Source organism: Citrus clementina, unplaced genomic scaffold, assembly GCF_000493195.1.
Source record: "Citrus clementina cultivar Clemenules unplaced genomic scaffold, Citrus_clementina_v1.0 scaffold_1, whole genome shotgun sequence".
In the NCBI taxonomy this organism is placed as follows: domain Eukaryota; kingdom Viridiplantae; phylum Streptophyta; class Magnoliopsida; order Sapindales; family Rutaceae; genus Citrus; species Citrus x clementina.
The window spans coordinates 21,242,897-21,258,056 of NW_006263303.1; the positions used below are offsets into that span (position 1 = coordinate 21,242,897).

Consider the following 15,160-nt stretch of genomic DNA (forward strand, 5'->3'; position numbering starts at 1 on the left):
ATTGTCTTCGATTTCTAGCTTTTCTAGTCCCCTATAATTGTCAAGAAACCAAATTCGTCTTTTTTCATTTGTCTGTGAATAAAAGTTTTTTTTCTCAAATATTCTTTATTGATTTCAAAAATTTTCTCTAAAACAAATAATTCATTATGATCGGTTATAGATGAATGTGTAGGTGACATTCTCGGAGACTTCATTTGTGTACTTTCACTTCGGACATATTCAGGTTCGTTAACAGGATAATATGGAGTTGATATGTTTGAAGAAATTGTCATTGTCTACCTAGCTAAGATCAATTCTTATTGGAGGCCTAAGAAATGAAAAACTGGAGGCTCTAGTTGGTTCTCTTGAGGATTATCCAAATTTCAGCCCGGAGGATCCTAAGTTCAAGTTTGAGATTCTCTGTCTGGCAAATGGTGTTGTTACACTACCATCAGCTTTTGTTTCTATTTCTTTTAGTTATGTGTTTTGTACTATTTTAAATTGTATATTTTTTTGTATTATCTATTTTTCAGTGAGTGTAATTTGATCTCATTTAATAGATTTTGAAATAGTTACATTTGCTTTGTGGAGATCAGTTTGTAATATAAAGTTTTTTCTTTTGGGATCTGTTTTAAATCTTTTGTGTTGAAAGCAGAGAACATTGCTTTGTAGTGAATTCTATGTATTAAAGTTACAGGAAGTGTTCCTGGTATGATTTTATAATTGTGTTTTAATATTCAAAGTTAAGACATCCAATATATTTTTCTCATTTAATGAAACTGTAAAACTTGGATAACAATCAAAATATTGGTCCATTGCCAAGACTTGTTTATCTCAATGGTTTAAATCCAATTTGTACTAATCCAACTTCACTTTTTTATCTCAACAGTTCTTTCTTCAGTTTTGAAAATATTATCAGATTTAAGAAATTTAATCTACAACTATATTTTTAGATTTTGTTTGCTGGAATTATTGGAACTGACCATGTATCCCAATTGCCTAAAGCAAAAGTATTGGCATAATTTTGGTCATTTTCTTCAGGAAATTTGATTTCTTCTTGGTTCACGATTCCGTCTCCAGTACGAGAACCGAAGGCAGACATTGATCTAGATAAATAGTTCATTATTAAAACATTTTTCTTTTATTTTCCACCTATTACGGTTGCTGACGAACAGTCTTACGACGCCATACTTGTCTTAAAATGCCGGGACCATAACCGCAATGGTTTAGCGTCAGATAAAATTAAATATTTTTCAAATAAACTCATGTAAGTACATCTCTACTCCTCTCTGGCTCTGATACCAAAGAGATGGGATCAAGTACACCAAATTAAAAGCTGATTTTTTAATAAGTTTCGCTTATTTCCGTTTTGAGTCTATTTTGTAGGCTTATTCTTTTAGAAATATGAAGCAGATCTTCAAAAGGTCTATCATATGACTCAAAACAAAATTATTCAGCTATTAAAAAAAGAGATTTTGTCCATCGGCTTGTGCACTATAAACTTTTAAAGTGGTTTATTAAATAAATAAAAATTATCATTGTACCACTTTTATTTTGCCTTATGTTCATCCAACCACTACAAAATTCTAACATGTACTTTGCACCACCTTTCTTTTTACATTTGTATCAACTAGCCACTTTTGCATTAATACTATTAACTAATTTTAATAAAATAATAATTTTACCCCCAAATAAATTAAAAGACTATTTTATTTTATAAAAACTTTAAAAATATATATATAATGATAAAAATATTCCTAAATTTAATAAAAATAAATCCCAAAATTAGAAATTTTATTTTTAATAAAAATTATTTTAATAAAAATTATAATTATAAAAATAATTGTAAAATTTTGGGATTTAATAAAAATTCCCTAAATTATTAAAATTTTAGGATTTATTCTTTTAAGAAATAAATTCAGTTATTTTAATAAAATTTTACAAAATTATAATTTTTAATAAATAAATTCATTTATTTTATTAAAATTTTGTAAAATTATAATTTTTAATAAAAATAATTATTAAAATTTTGTAAAATCTAAATTTAGTAAAAATCAGTTGAGCACCTCTATTTGAGATTTATTTTTTATTAAATTTAGGGATATTTTTATGATTATAATTTTTAATTTTAAAAATTTTATAAGATAAAATAATTTTTTAATTTATTTGGGGGTAAAATTGTCATTTTAATAAAATTATTTAATAGTGTAAAGTGGGTAGTTGATACAAATGTGAAAAAAAATATGATGCAAAGTACGTGTTAGAATTTTGTAGTGGTTGGATGAATATAAAACAAAATAAAGGTGGTGTAATGATAATTTCCCAATAAAAAATTTCTTGCATGTGTTAATTGAAAATTTGCAAAAGCCTTCCTACTGTCTCTAAAAGTGGGGGTGGACAGAATCAATTGGACCTCAAAACAATACGATTTGATTCAGTTTTTTTGGTTTCAGTTTGGTGTTCTATAACTAAAAAAAAAAAAGAAATGGAATAATACGAAATCGAATCAGATGGTTCGGTCCAATTTTTGGATCAAAATACATCTGTTGTATTACAACCAATTAATACATGTATGACATATGTAATTGAGTTTAATACAACCACCATTTGCATAATAATTTAAAAAATAAATACACATATATCATGACATTATTTACTTGTTGTATGGGTGACATGGTACAACAGTTGTATTCAAGAATTTCTCCAAAATTAGAAAATTGGTACCGAACCAAATTCAATGGCATTTCTATAATTGTAAATCTGTATGTATGTATGTATGTATTTATGTATGTATGTGCGTGTATATATATTTTAACACATATGTTGGCGACTTGGCGTAACAATTTAATTTAAGGTATAAAAGCAAAAATAAAAATCAATTTCAACCAATGGGCCTTTGGTCTAATGGGAGAAGCCTTGCACTTACAATGTTGAGTGCAAGGGTTCGAGTCTCCATAAGAGCATTATGGAGGTTAGTTTCAGTTCTTCCTCAATTATTAATTAATTGAGTGGAGACAGTCTCTCCCTTACAAAATGTGAGTGGAGCAGGCACCCCTCGAATATTAAAGAGGGTTTAAATCTGTATAACAGATTTCAAAAAAAAAAAAATCAATTTCAATTCCTAACTGCTAACTTTCAAATCTAACCCTCCAGCAGCAATCTCTCTCAGGCCTCGCAAACAACAATTTCTCTCTCCGACGGCCTGAACTGTCACAGACTCATCCCTCCCGCACGGTCATCACTCACGGTCTCACTCTCACTGTCAGCTGCCACTAGCGCCCGTCACTCACGAGTCAGCTGCGGCTTGTCTGCTGTCATCTTTGCTAACACCCATCACTTACGAGTCAGTCACCGCTCGTCTGCCTCATCTTTGCCAGCCACCACTGGTAATCTCATTCACCTCGCCAGCCATTGCAGCCTCTCTCCGTCATTGCTGTTGCATCGATAAAGGTAATAATTCTATGATCTTTTTTTTTTCTTTATTTATTTATCTCACTTAGGATTTTGTTGTGTTTGTGTGTGATGTGTGGTGAGGTTAAACTAAAATGCTCCGATTGTAACAGATAGAACCGTAGAAATAGAAATATAAGAAAGAAGACGAAGCATAAACAAGCAAATGATCTGCGCAATATAGATGGGCAGAACCAGAATAGACCCAAAAAAATTTGTTCGGTTCGTTTTTTTAAGTTCTGGTTTGGTATTTTATAACTAAAAAAACCGAATAGGTTAATGTCGAAAATGAACTGATCAGAGGAGGATGCCATTAAGAATCTGGCTGTTTGGGCAACGCTAAACATCCCTATTGAATAATTTGATTAACTTTTCTTGGAGAGGCTTGAAAGCAAAATCGGACGGATTGTCAAAGTTGACAAGACTACTTCTTGGCTGAAAGAGGGATTGAAGTGGATCTAAGGAAGTCATTACTTTTGAAGAATTGAGAACAAAAAGATAGACCTCATTTGCTTTAAGTGTGGGTTTTATGGACATAGAGTGGAGCCATGTGAGGTGGGCAGACCAGCTAAAGTCGAACCGATTTGAACCGGTGTCCCCCACTACTGTAAAGGGAATTTCTCTAAGGGAGATAAAAATGACACCTAAATCCTAAAAGAAGAAAATCACTAAAAAAAAAAAATCAAAAGCAGTTTATTCTAAATCTTCTAGTACTCAAAAATCATGGTATAAAATTATTTGTGAAGATGAAAAAGCTCATCAAGCTCAAAGAGAAGGCTACAAATAGTTCTTCTCCAAAAGATTTGTCAAAAGAGAAACTTATCCAATTATGGATTTTATCACTCGGAAAAATTCCCATGAAGTAACTCTTGCTATATCTCAGGCCAAACCAGAGCCAGAAGTAATTCCGCAATAAATTTTGAAATCATCAGTAAAGATAGCTCTTTCTTTGAACAAAAATAAAAAGGTTGTTCTTTGATACCTCTCAAAAGCTATTTTCAAGATTAAAATATATTGAAAAACCTTTAAAATAAAAAAATTTTGTTTTGGAAGATAGTAAAAAATCGTCCTACATAGGCAACCACCTACTTGCTCCCTATGCTGCCTCAAATGAGTAGTTAAAACTAGTTTCACATTACAACTTTCAGCGTCTTCCTTTCCTTTCACTTCGCATTGCCTATCCATAAACCTGTCCATGTCCTTCTTGTGAAGACAAGTAATTTAGACCAACATGTAATTGAGAAAAGTTTCTAGGTCGTTGTGCAGAATTCGTTTTACAGATAAATTTGCTAACGTGGCCAAAAGCGGTTAAGGGTTATTAGCTGCTTGCAGAAATTTTCAGAAACACCAGCATAAAGAGGCTGTTGTACAACATCTGATGCATGGGCTTTTTCTAATTCATTTTTTAACCAAAATGTGTGATTCTTAATTCTGAGTAAAGCTTTTAATCTTCTCTGGAAAAAGATGACTGTTTTTGGGGAGCTTTAGTAATGAAAGCACGTTAGTTTTTCCTTCAAATATTAAAGCTTGATTGTTGTGGTATTTTCTGATTTCGTTGATTTTGTTGATTTGTTCTCTATTCATGCTTTGAATTGGAGTTTCTTGGAATAATTTGTCTCAAAGTACAAAAAATGGTGTTAGAGCATTAGTTGGTTCTCAACCATGTCACTTCTAAGACTAGAAATTGAGAAATTCACCATTGGTGGTGATTTTTCACTTTGGAAAATGAAGATGACGACTCTTTTTTCATCAGGATCTTGAATCTGTTCTAGAAGAAAAAGATTCTAGGAAATATCAAGTTCCGTCTCTAATGACAAGAAAAGACAGATCTTAAACAAAGCTCATAGCAACTTGATTTTGAGTTTAATGACTCAATCTCAAGGGAGATTTTAGGTGAAAAAATAGCTCCAGGTGTTTGAAATAAATTGAAGGAAATAAAATAGAGGCTTTGTGAATGAAGAAGTCACGTGCTCACAAAATGTTCTTAAAAAAAGATTGTATACTTTTCAATGAAAAAATGGTTGTCAACACAAGAGCATATTGATATTTTCAATAAGACCATTCTTGATCTTAAGGAGGTTGAAAATATCAAGATTGTGATGAAGATAAGACTTTTCTCTTACTGAGTTCATTGCCAAAGTCCTACGAGGACTTTGTTGATACCATGTTATATGGTTGAACAACTCTTACATTAGAAGATGTGAAGGCTTCCCTATGCTCAAAAGAAATTTAAAAGCATTCAAAGGACTTGGATATAAATATAAGTAACGTTTGATGGCAAAGGTTAAAAAAAAAAAAGAAACCTAGGAAGAAAAAGAAGAACAAGAATTAGTATATATAAAAAAAAAGATGAGTCTGACAAGGAAAAGATAAAGAGAATAAATTGTTTCTATTGCAAGAAATCTAGTCATTAGATTACGAGTTGTGCTAAGAAAATAGAGATAATAAGAAGAAATCAAATGATCATGTTGTGGCCCAGATGACTCTTTTGATTAAGGCTATCATAGTGTTGATTTGCTATATGCATCAAATGAAAAGATTAGATGTCAGTCGGTTCTTGACTCTAGATGCTTTTTACATATAAGTCCAGATAAGAGTCCTTTTCATGATTATGAATCTATTGATGGTGGTCGAGTCTTGATTGGTAATTATAATGCTTATTAGATTGTTGGTATGGGTTTTGTCAAAATCAGAATATATAATGGAACCACAAAGATACTAGAGCATATAAGGTGTGTGCCTTGACTACAGAAGAATCTGATTTCTTTAGGCATGCTAGATAGATCAGGTTACTTCTTTAAATCAAACTATGATGGTTTAAAGATAATGAAAAAGGTGTCAAGAAGAATAGACTCTGTTTGTTGGAAAACTCATTTGTGCATGTGTTATCCGTTTAGCACATAAAAACTTATATTGATAGAGCTAAGTTGTGGTATCTAAAACTTGGCACATGAGTGCTAAAGGTTTGCAAGAATTGAGTAAACATGGGTTATTGTGTGGTGATGACATTAAAGAACTGGATTTCTATGAAAATTACATCTTTGGGACGGGATACAGGGTAAAGTTTGTAAACTAAGTGCATAAATCTAAGAATGTATTGGATTATATACATTTTGACTTGTGGGGGCCTGCTCAAATTCCATCTTTAAGTGGTGGAGAGTACTTCATAACATTAATATAAGCCTACTCTGGGAAAGTATCACTGTATGTTCAAAACAAAGGATCATCCTCTTAAAAATTTCAAAATTTGGAAAGCTCTTGTTAAAAATTAGATGGTATGAAGGTAAATGCATTAAGAACTGATAATGGACTTGAATTTTACAATAAAGAGTTTGAAGAATATTGTCAGAGGTGTGAGTTATTAGAAATAAGATTGTTAAATTCACTGTTGAGTTATTAGAAATAAGATTGTTAAATTCACTGTTCAACAAAATGGCTTGACTGAGAAAATGAACATGATCCGTATTGACAAAAGAAGATATTAGCTAATAAACTCTAAGTTACGAAGAAGCTTTTGGGTAGATGTTATTACCACAACTTGTTACTTGGTCAACATAAGCCCTTCTTCAGCTCTAAAGTTCAAAACACTAGAAGAATTTTGGACCGGTGTGCTGCAAGTTACATGCATCTTAAAATATTTGATGTCCAGCATATGTCCATATTAAGAAAGACAAGCTTGATGCAAGGGCTTTAAAGGTGTACTTGTGGAGTATCTAGAGAGAGTTAAGGGCATAAGGTCTAATGTGAACTGCTCACAAGTGTATTATTAGTAGGATGTAGTGTTTCATGAGGAAACGCTGATCAAGAAGCCTAACATTGCAACCTTTGATACTAATTCCTATATTGATGAATTTAGAAGAAGATACCAACTGTGAAATGTCCTAAAGTTGAGGTAGAGTCATCTAGTAGTAGTAAAAATAAAATAAAAGATGACGATTTTGGAGAATCTCTCAAGGAAGATTGGAAATAGATGAATCAAGAATACTTATCCTTGACTTACAAGACTACCAATTAGCAAGAGATAAAATCAAAAGGGATATCAAACCACCTGACCTAGAATAATTGCATATGTACTCATCAATGTAAAAGATATAGTTGTTGAAGAGTCTAGAAACTATTTAACAACATTGAAAAGCAGTGATAGTGGCAAATAGGTCAAAGACATGACTGAAGAAATGGATTCCTTAATTAGAAATCATACTTGGACTCTTGTTCCAAATCCAAAAACAGAAGACTAGTTAGTTGTAGATGGATTTTTTTTTTTTAAAAAAAAAGGAGTCCAAGTGCTAAAGGTTCAAGATTCAAGGCAAGTTAATTTATATGGGATTTGTAGAAGAGAATGTGTAGATTTTAATAAGGTTTTCTCTCCTCTAGTTAAACACAATCTATAAGGATATTGCTAACTATGATAGCATTACTTAATTTAGAGCTTGACCAAATAGATGTAAAGACTGCTTTTTATATGAAAAGCTTGAATAGAATATACTGATGACATAGCTTGAAAGATTTGAAGTTAAAGGGAAATAAGATTGTGTTTGTCTTCTAAACAAATCTCTTTATGGCCTTACGTAGTTCTAAAGGCTATGGTATAAGAGATTTAATGAGTTTATGGCCTCAAATGACTATTTTAAAAGTAAATCTAATAGTTTTATCTATTTTGGAGGCTTTAATTTAGGTAAAGTAGTTTATTTTCTACTATATATCGATGATATATTGATTACCAATAGAAACAAAGGTGAGATTAGGAAGGTTAAAGGTCTATTAAGCGGAGAATTCAAAATGAAGGATCTTGGTTCTGTTAAAAGAATACTTGGCATGGAATTATCATATATAGAAGTGTTGGAACTTTTTTTATAAGTCAACAAAAGTACATATAAAAAGATTCTTGATACGTTTGATATGTTGAATTGTAAACTGTTCAGACTCTTCTAGGCCATCAGTTTAAACTCTCTAAAGTACGAATACCAGTGACACGACAAGATAAGTTCTTAACGTCTGAGATACCATACGCTCAAGCAGTTGGAAGTCTTATGTATGCAAAAGCGTGTACAAGGCTAATATTGCTTATGTATTCAGTATTGTTTGCACATTTATAAGTGATCCTGGTAAGGTGCTTTGGGATGCCATAGAGTCGATTATGAGATACCTTAAAGGCACTGTAATCATGGTTTGATGTGTTGAAGAGCTACACAGGATGAAAATAAAGTTGTAGGATATATTGACTTTGATTTTACTAGAGATTTAGCTGGCAAAAGTCAATCTCTAGCTACTTATTCATGGTGATTGGTTGCTTGGTTAGTCAGAAAGTAAATCTACAGCCTATTGTTGCTTTGTAATCTCTAGAGACATAGTTTGTTGCTCACTACGAGAAAAATAGTATTTGGTAATACTTAGCTCGTGACACTTTATTAACAAATATCAGTATTTATATACATGTAGACCATTTTCCATGTTTACTATATAAGTATCACAAAGTACTGATATTATGGTGGCTCTAAATTTTACATCAAAGATCACTACTACTAAGGTGTCAGTAAAAAAAATCAAAATAATTCTAATGTTATTTCAAATAGAACTTGAACCAAAGGCCTATAAAAATCAAGCTTTTAAGTCTTAGACAAAAACCATTCAAAATTGTGATAATGACACTAAGGTATCACTAACAATTGAAAAAAAAAATGCGCACACATTCGCACGTGATACCTCACATCTCACACTCATAAGGCGCCAAAAAAAAAACCCTAAGTCCCTAACAATTAACATTACAATACTTTAAAAGAAAGAGAGGTGTTGTTGCTCTCAATTTAGTGCTCCACCACCGGCTCACGTCTCATACATTCCCGTTAATGTGTCAAGCCTCTTTATCACGCCGTCAAGCCTTCGTTACGGGTCACAGCGTCAAGCCTCTCTGTCATGCCGTCAAGCCTTCATTACAAGTCACAGCGTCAAGTCTCTCTGTCATGCCGTCAAGCCTCCGTCACGTGTCACCGCATCAATGAAATGCAAGTTATGCAACTTAAGAGGGGGGTGAATTGGGATTTTAAAAATTTAAGTTAAATAAATCACACAACACTTCAATCTAATGTCTTAATAAATTCAAAAACAATAAATTCAATAAATCACAATAATAAATGAGTAAGGGAAGAGACAACAAACATAAGGATTTTTACGTGGTTCGACAATCCCTGCCTACGTCCACGCCTCCAAGCACACCGGACTTGAGGATTTCATTATCGAAGCCTTCCAAGGCTTCAAATACTTACGATTGACTTCCAAGGTGTCAATGAACCTTTACAATAAGAGATTATCCCTAATCTCTTAACCCAAGTGTATCCCAACACTTACAACCTCTCAATTTGATTTTACAAAAAGGATTATAAAAACTTTTCTCACACAATGTGTTTGAATACAAATGAAAGCCCAATATGTGTGAATAAATGAAATGAATACACAAAGTTTATGCTTTTAGATTTGCAGAGAAATGCTCAAAATATTAATGGTTGCATCATATCAAATGAGTTTGATTTGAGTCAATTTATAGTTGAGGAAGAAAACTAGATATTATTAACTTTTTGGTGATAACTAACTTGCCGCTTTTGTGAATCTGGTTAGCTGTTTTATATTACCGTTATGTTCAAAAATTTAAATTTTTGCACATCCGATATGCCGCTTCCTGAATCCAGTTAGCCGCTTTCATTCCAGAGAGTTTTTGCCCATAATCGGTTTGCCGCTTTCTTTAATCCGGATCGGTTAGCCGCTTTGCTACAGTGACCGCTGCAGTGAACTATTTTCTAAAATTATAGTTTGCTCTAAAACTTTATATAATTGCATTATGGCCCCAAAATCATAAAACTTTACAAAGACGTCCAATTTCAGAATTTCTAAATAATGCTTGTTATTCTCAAAACTTTGTGAAATTATGATATGGCCCAAATATGTGGAAATTATAGATGGCTCAAAATGTTTTAAATATTTACAAATAGGCCCAAATTCAGAATTTAAAACAATACTTATTAAAATCAATCTTTTTCATTTTCGTCCACATCTTGAAAACATAACTAATTTCATAAAATCATTTTCTTATTATAAAATCATAATGTGTACTTATTTTTTATCCAAAACATGTGGTTTGTTATCATCAAAATCAATCATTTTATAGTTATGTAGGCTAACAATCAAGCCTTTCTCTACTGTCATGAGTCACCGCCATGCCACTGTGCCACCGGCAGCTAACAACCAATAAAATTGATAGCTACGCTAGCCTCCCACCACCACAGTACCACGCCACTGTTTACCAATACTCCACAAAATCTCTTCAAGACTTTGAGCCATAGTGGCTAGGTTTGCTGCTTTAAGTCTTAAAGAGTATCTTTAAATCTTGCTTCTTCAAATGTTCAAAAGTTAAAACAACAATTTTAGGTCTCAAATCTTGCTTCTTCAAGTCTTAAAGAGAATCTTCAATTGCTAGTTATATTTTAATTGCCAATTATGTTAGAGGGTATTAACTGATTTGTTCAGTAATTTTGTCAAACAGATGGGGTGTCGCGTTATAGCGACCTTGTATATATCTATATCTAACATTGAATGAATGAATGAATCCATTTATAGCTTAGAAATGCAAAATCAAGAGTAGTAACGTTTAAAGAATAATTAAAAATGAAATGAAAGCTTAATTACAAGTTGTTTGTTGATTTACCTTTCAACAAATCTCTCGCACACTCACACACTTTGCTCCTTACACTACCTTTTTGACCTGGCTCCTACGAATAAAAATAATAAAGTAAAATTTTAGTCCTAGGAAAGTCTAATTTCTAAACATTAGGGAAAAAAGTTAAAAGAAAGTAAGATTTATTTTGCAAATTTTATTGTGCTTCCTTTATGGCACTATATATATATATATATATTCAAAAAATAAGAGTAATATGAGTTTCATAGAAAATTTAGTTGATTTGATCATGTCCATTGATTTGCTTTAACAATGCTTTATGAATTCTTTTTTATCTTTTTTACGAAAGAATGATAGAGCAGATAATATCAAACTAATTTTATAATAAATGGCAAAACATGTGAAATTTAATTGAAAAAATATTGAAATAATCTATTTAAGATTTTTGTGCCCTCTGATGTTAGCTTATTTGGTATGCTTTCATTTTATGTTTGTAGTTTGCTTTGTTTACACCAAATACATTTTTTTTTTTGGTGGTCTAGTCTAACTTGCTAGAAGCTGCATATTCTCTGTAATTTGCATAATCTATTTATTCTTTTTTTTTGGGATATGCATAAAGATTTGGGTGCATACATTACTCTCTACACTTATCATTTTTATATAAATGAAACCACGTAACACATATTAACATCACATGCAACTTTACTTTCTCAAAGATTTAATCCAATAATAAAATAACATTGTGTAAAAATAAAGATTTAATCAAACAATGCATGCAACTGCATATGGAGTCAAGCTCAAAACTATATCCTAAGTTTGATTTACAAATAAAATACGTATTTCATTTATTTTATAATCTTTCACTGAATTTAGAAGAAAATTGTTTTCTAAGTGTGAAAAGTGTTTGTAGTAATTTTCTTTTAAATAGGACATTGTGCTTCTAGTAATCACAGAAAATTATTTTTAATAGTTTTCATTTATAGTTCTAACTTCTACATAATGCATTTAAGTTTTGCTTGTTACATGAAAAATCAACTGGCTTTTGAGTCATATGCATCTTTTTCTTGTAACAGACACTTACAAAGCTGTTGTTTTCAAGAAATGCTTTTATAAGAGAGGACAAGGAGAAATTTAAAGTAATCTAGAATTCTCCATAGTCTTGGTTACCTTGATTTGCTATTTGGCAGGTTGGCATTCTAGAATATGTAATATGTTTGTACCGTTTTTGTAAAAGCTATGGCAAGTTGATGACGTCTATTTGATTTGCTATTTGGCAGGTTGCCATCCAATGCTGTGAGCCTCCTCGTAGGGATTGCATTATTTCATCCATGAAAGCAGTAAGTTGCCTAATTAATTCATTGTTTTATACTCAAATGCTCTTTCATTTGTTTGCATCAATTTGTAAGATTGTTTTATATGGGTATGAATTGTTTTGTGTAAAATATCCTTAAGTTCAAGAAACCAAAAGATAGAATACTACAATGACATGGGATATGTATTAAACAAACTAATTTATTGTGCCAAATGAGATATTACAATCTAAAGAATTAGTTAAATAAATGAAATGAAAAATTAAAATGTATATGCATGTTTTGTTGGTTTGTTGAACGTGTACATGTATTTAAGTGAGTTTAAACGAACAAAACTCATCTTTGTTTTGTAATTTGTATGTTTATCTTTATTTAAGTTTAACTTTGAAGTTTAGAAGTATTCATGCACATGTATGAAGTTTATGTATGCAGTCTCTATACTCTTTTTTGTTTTGTTAAATTCAAATAAGGTTTAAAATTTTAGTCTTAACACTTTTTTCTGTTCTATAAATTGATTATGATGAATTTATTTAAGCTTTTCTTATGATGAATTTATTTAAGCTTTACTTTGTTTTAGATAAATATTTGAGAATCTTCTAATCATTATTTATTTCATGATATGTGAACTTTATGGAAGGGTGCTTTTATGCTATTCATATTTGTAAGGAGGGGCTTTGATTTTGATAAATTATTTTATCGACTTTTTGAATTTAGATTTCTTTAAAAGGGGTATGTAGTACCTTTATTGTGTTATTTATATGTTAATCTTCACTCACGTGCTCTTGTTATTTTTCATTTATCATAATTATTATCAAGGTCCACTATATATTATATATTTTAACATTAATATTAGGAGATTTCAATAAGGTCTACTATATTTTTGCCTTCTTGTTAATAGAGCTTTAAGATTGAATAGATCAAGGAAATGATTGGTGATTAGTTTATAATAGAGCACCTGTCACTACTAGAAAAATGGGCTTTACTGACACCAATTTAGTGTCAGTAATTACTTTTGCTGACATTTGTTAATTGTGTCAGTAATGCTCAAGCCAGAACACACTGACACTAATTTTTTGTGTCAGTGATTTTTGCGTCAGTATTTTGTGTCACTATAGTATCACCACAATAGTGATACTATGATGTTAGTATCAGTTGATACTATTTCTATGTCAGTATTTTGTGTCACTAGAGAGTCACAAGGATAGTGACTCAATTGTATTAGCATTTAATGATACTATTTACATGTTACTGATTTATGTGACTACAGTATCAGGAATCCACTGACTCAGTAACATAAAAAACTCTTATCATCATTTAAATAATTAGTGTCAGTATTAACGGTGCTATACCGGTTGTGTTTTATTTTTTTAATCACATTATTCCTGTTTATTTTACAATTAAAATAAACCCAAAATATATTAAACATACCAAATCTTGTAATGCAATTCACATAATACACATTTCAAATACATCAGTTAAATTAAAATAGTTCAAATACATCATTGTTTGGGGGTAAAAAACAAGTTCAAGTACTAAATTAAGCTTTGAACAAGTAGTATACACGATAAAGTACTAAATTAATTTCGGAAAATTTAGCCAAGAAGAAAAAACAGATAACAATGTCACTGATTTTGGAGTCACTGATTTTGGAGTCCGCATATGCCTTCATTTTTTTTCCACCTACAAGTATATAAAATCAATTAGCACACCACAAAAAATAAGTCACAGATTTGTTTTAAGGAAAAATAATCATAAATTACTTGTATGTTACCTCGCGATTGTAGGCTGTAATTAACTTGGCAACGTATGCAGCCCACTGATCACGAAGTTGCGAGAGGTCCTTGACAGTGTATTCCTCAACTCCCTTGAACTTTAATTTTAAAACAACAAGTTATTCACCGAAAATCCTTGACTAAACTACTTAATTATCATTCATTTAAATACATTTGTGTGTTAACAATTAAAGCCAACAAATAAACTCCAACAATGTTACTGTTTTATCCAAAATTATATAGGTAAATACTGAACATCCTGATCATGGTAATTCCAAAAAAAAAAAACAACTTGTGAACCCCAACAGTACGCGATTTAATACAAATATGGATGTAGATACAAAACCTTAATTAGGATGACAACTTATCCTCATCAAAGTAAAGTACAAGCAACGACACCATAGCACATCCCCACTAACAACTACTTTGCAACCCAAACAATTGTTTTGTGTTGGGATATGCAGTACATTGTGTATATCCCAAATCCTAATTCATGTCTATATGAATATTCATATAATCTATTCAACAGTATGCAACATAGTCACCATTATAAGTACCCTCACAGTTTATAAAATGCATACAATACGCAATAAAAAGTTAACTGTAAAGAAGCACACAGGTGTTTGAGCTGATTCATTTCACAATAAATTAAAACAATATGATACAGTATTGTAAAAATCATTTTCAATACTTACATTATTTTTCAGAACGTTCACATTTGTGATGATATCTTGCATGTATTTCATCACATAGTAACCACATTCAAAGCTGCTCGGCTGCCTCGGACACTACAAGATCAAAATTACATTAATACATGCATATACAAATGGAAATAAAATAATGACATGTAACAGGCCATATACCTTTCTTTTTCGAAGAGTTTCAGGGGATTGTTGATCATTGTCAATCTGAACACCAGTGGAAGTTTTGGGCTTAGGAAAGTTAGAACTTCCAACTTCAGTATTGTTGTACGCATTTAACCT

General features: G+C 31.2%; 1 protein-coding gene across 1 annotated transcript in view; it reads left to right on the forward strand.

Annotated features, from left to right (window-relative positions):
* LOC18054702 (receptor-like protein EIX2) overlaps positions 1-1,001 on the forward strand; it is a 4,286-nt gene extending 3,285 nt beyond the window's left edge. The window contains exons 4-7 of the mRNA XM_006452140.2: positions 173-223; positions 284-406; positions 635-688; positions 933-1,001. Coding sequence (XP_006452203.2) covers positions 173-223; positions 284-406; positions 635-688; positions 933-1,001 — 297 coding nt within the window. The remainder of the gene's footprint in view (positions 1-172; positions 224-283; positions 407-634; positions 689-932) is intronic.
* Positions 1,002-15,160: the final 14,159 nt, after the last annotated feature.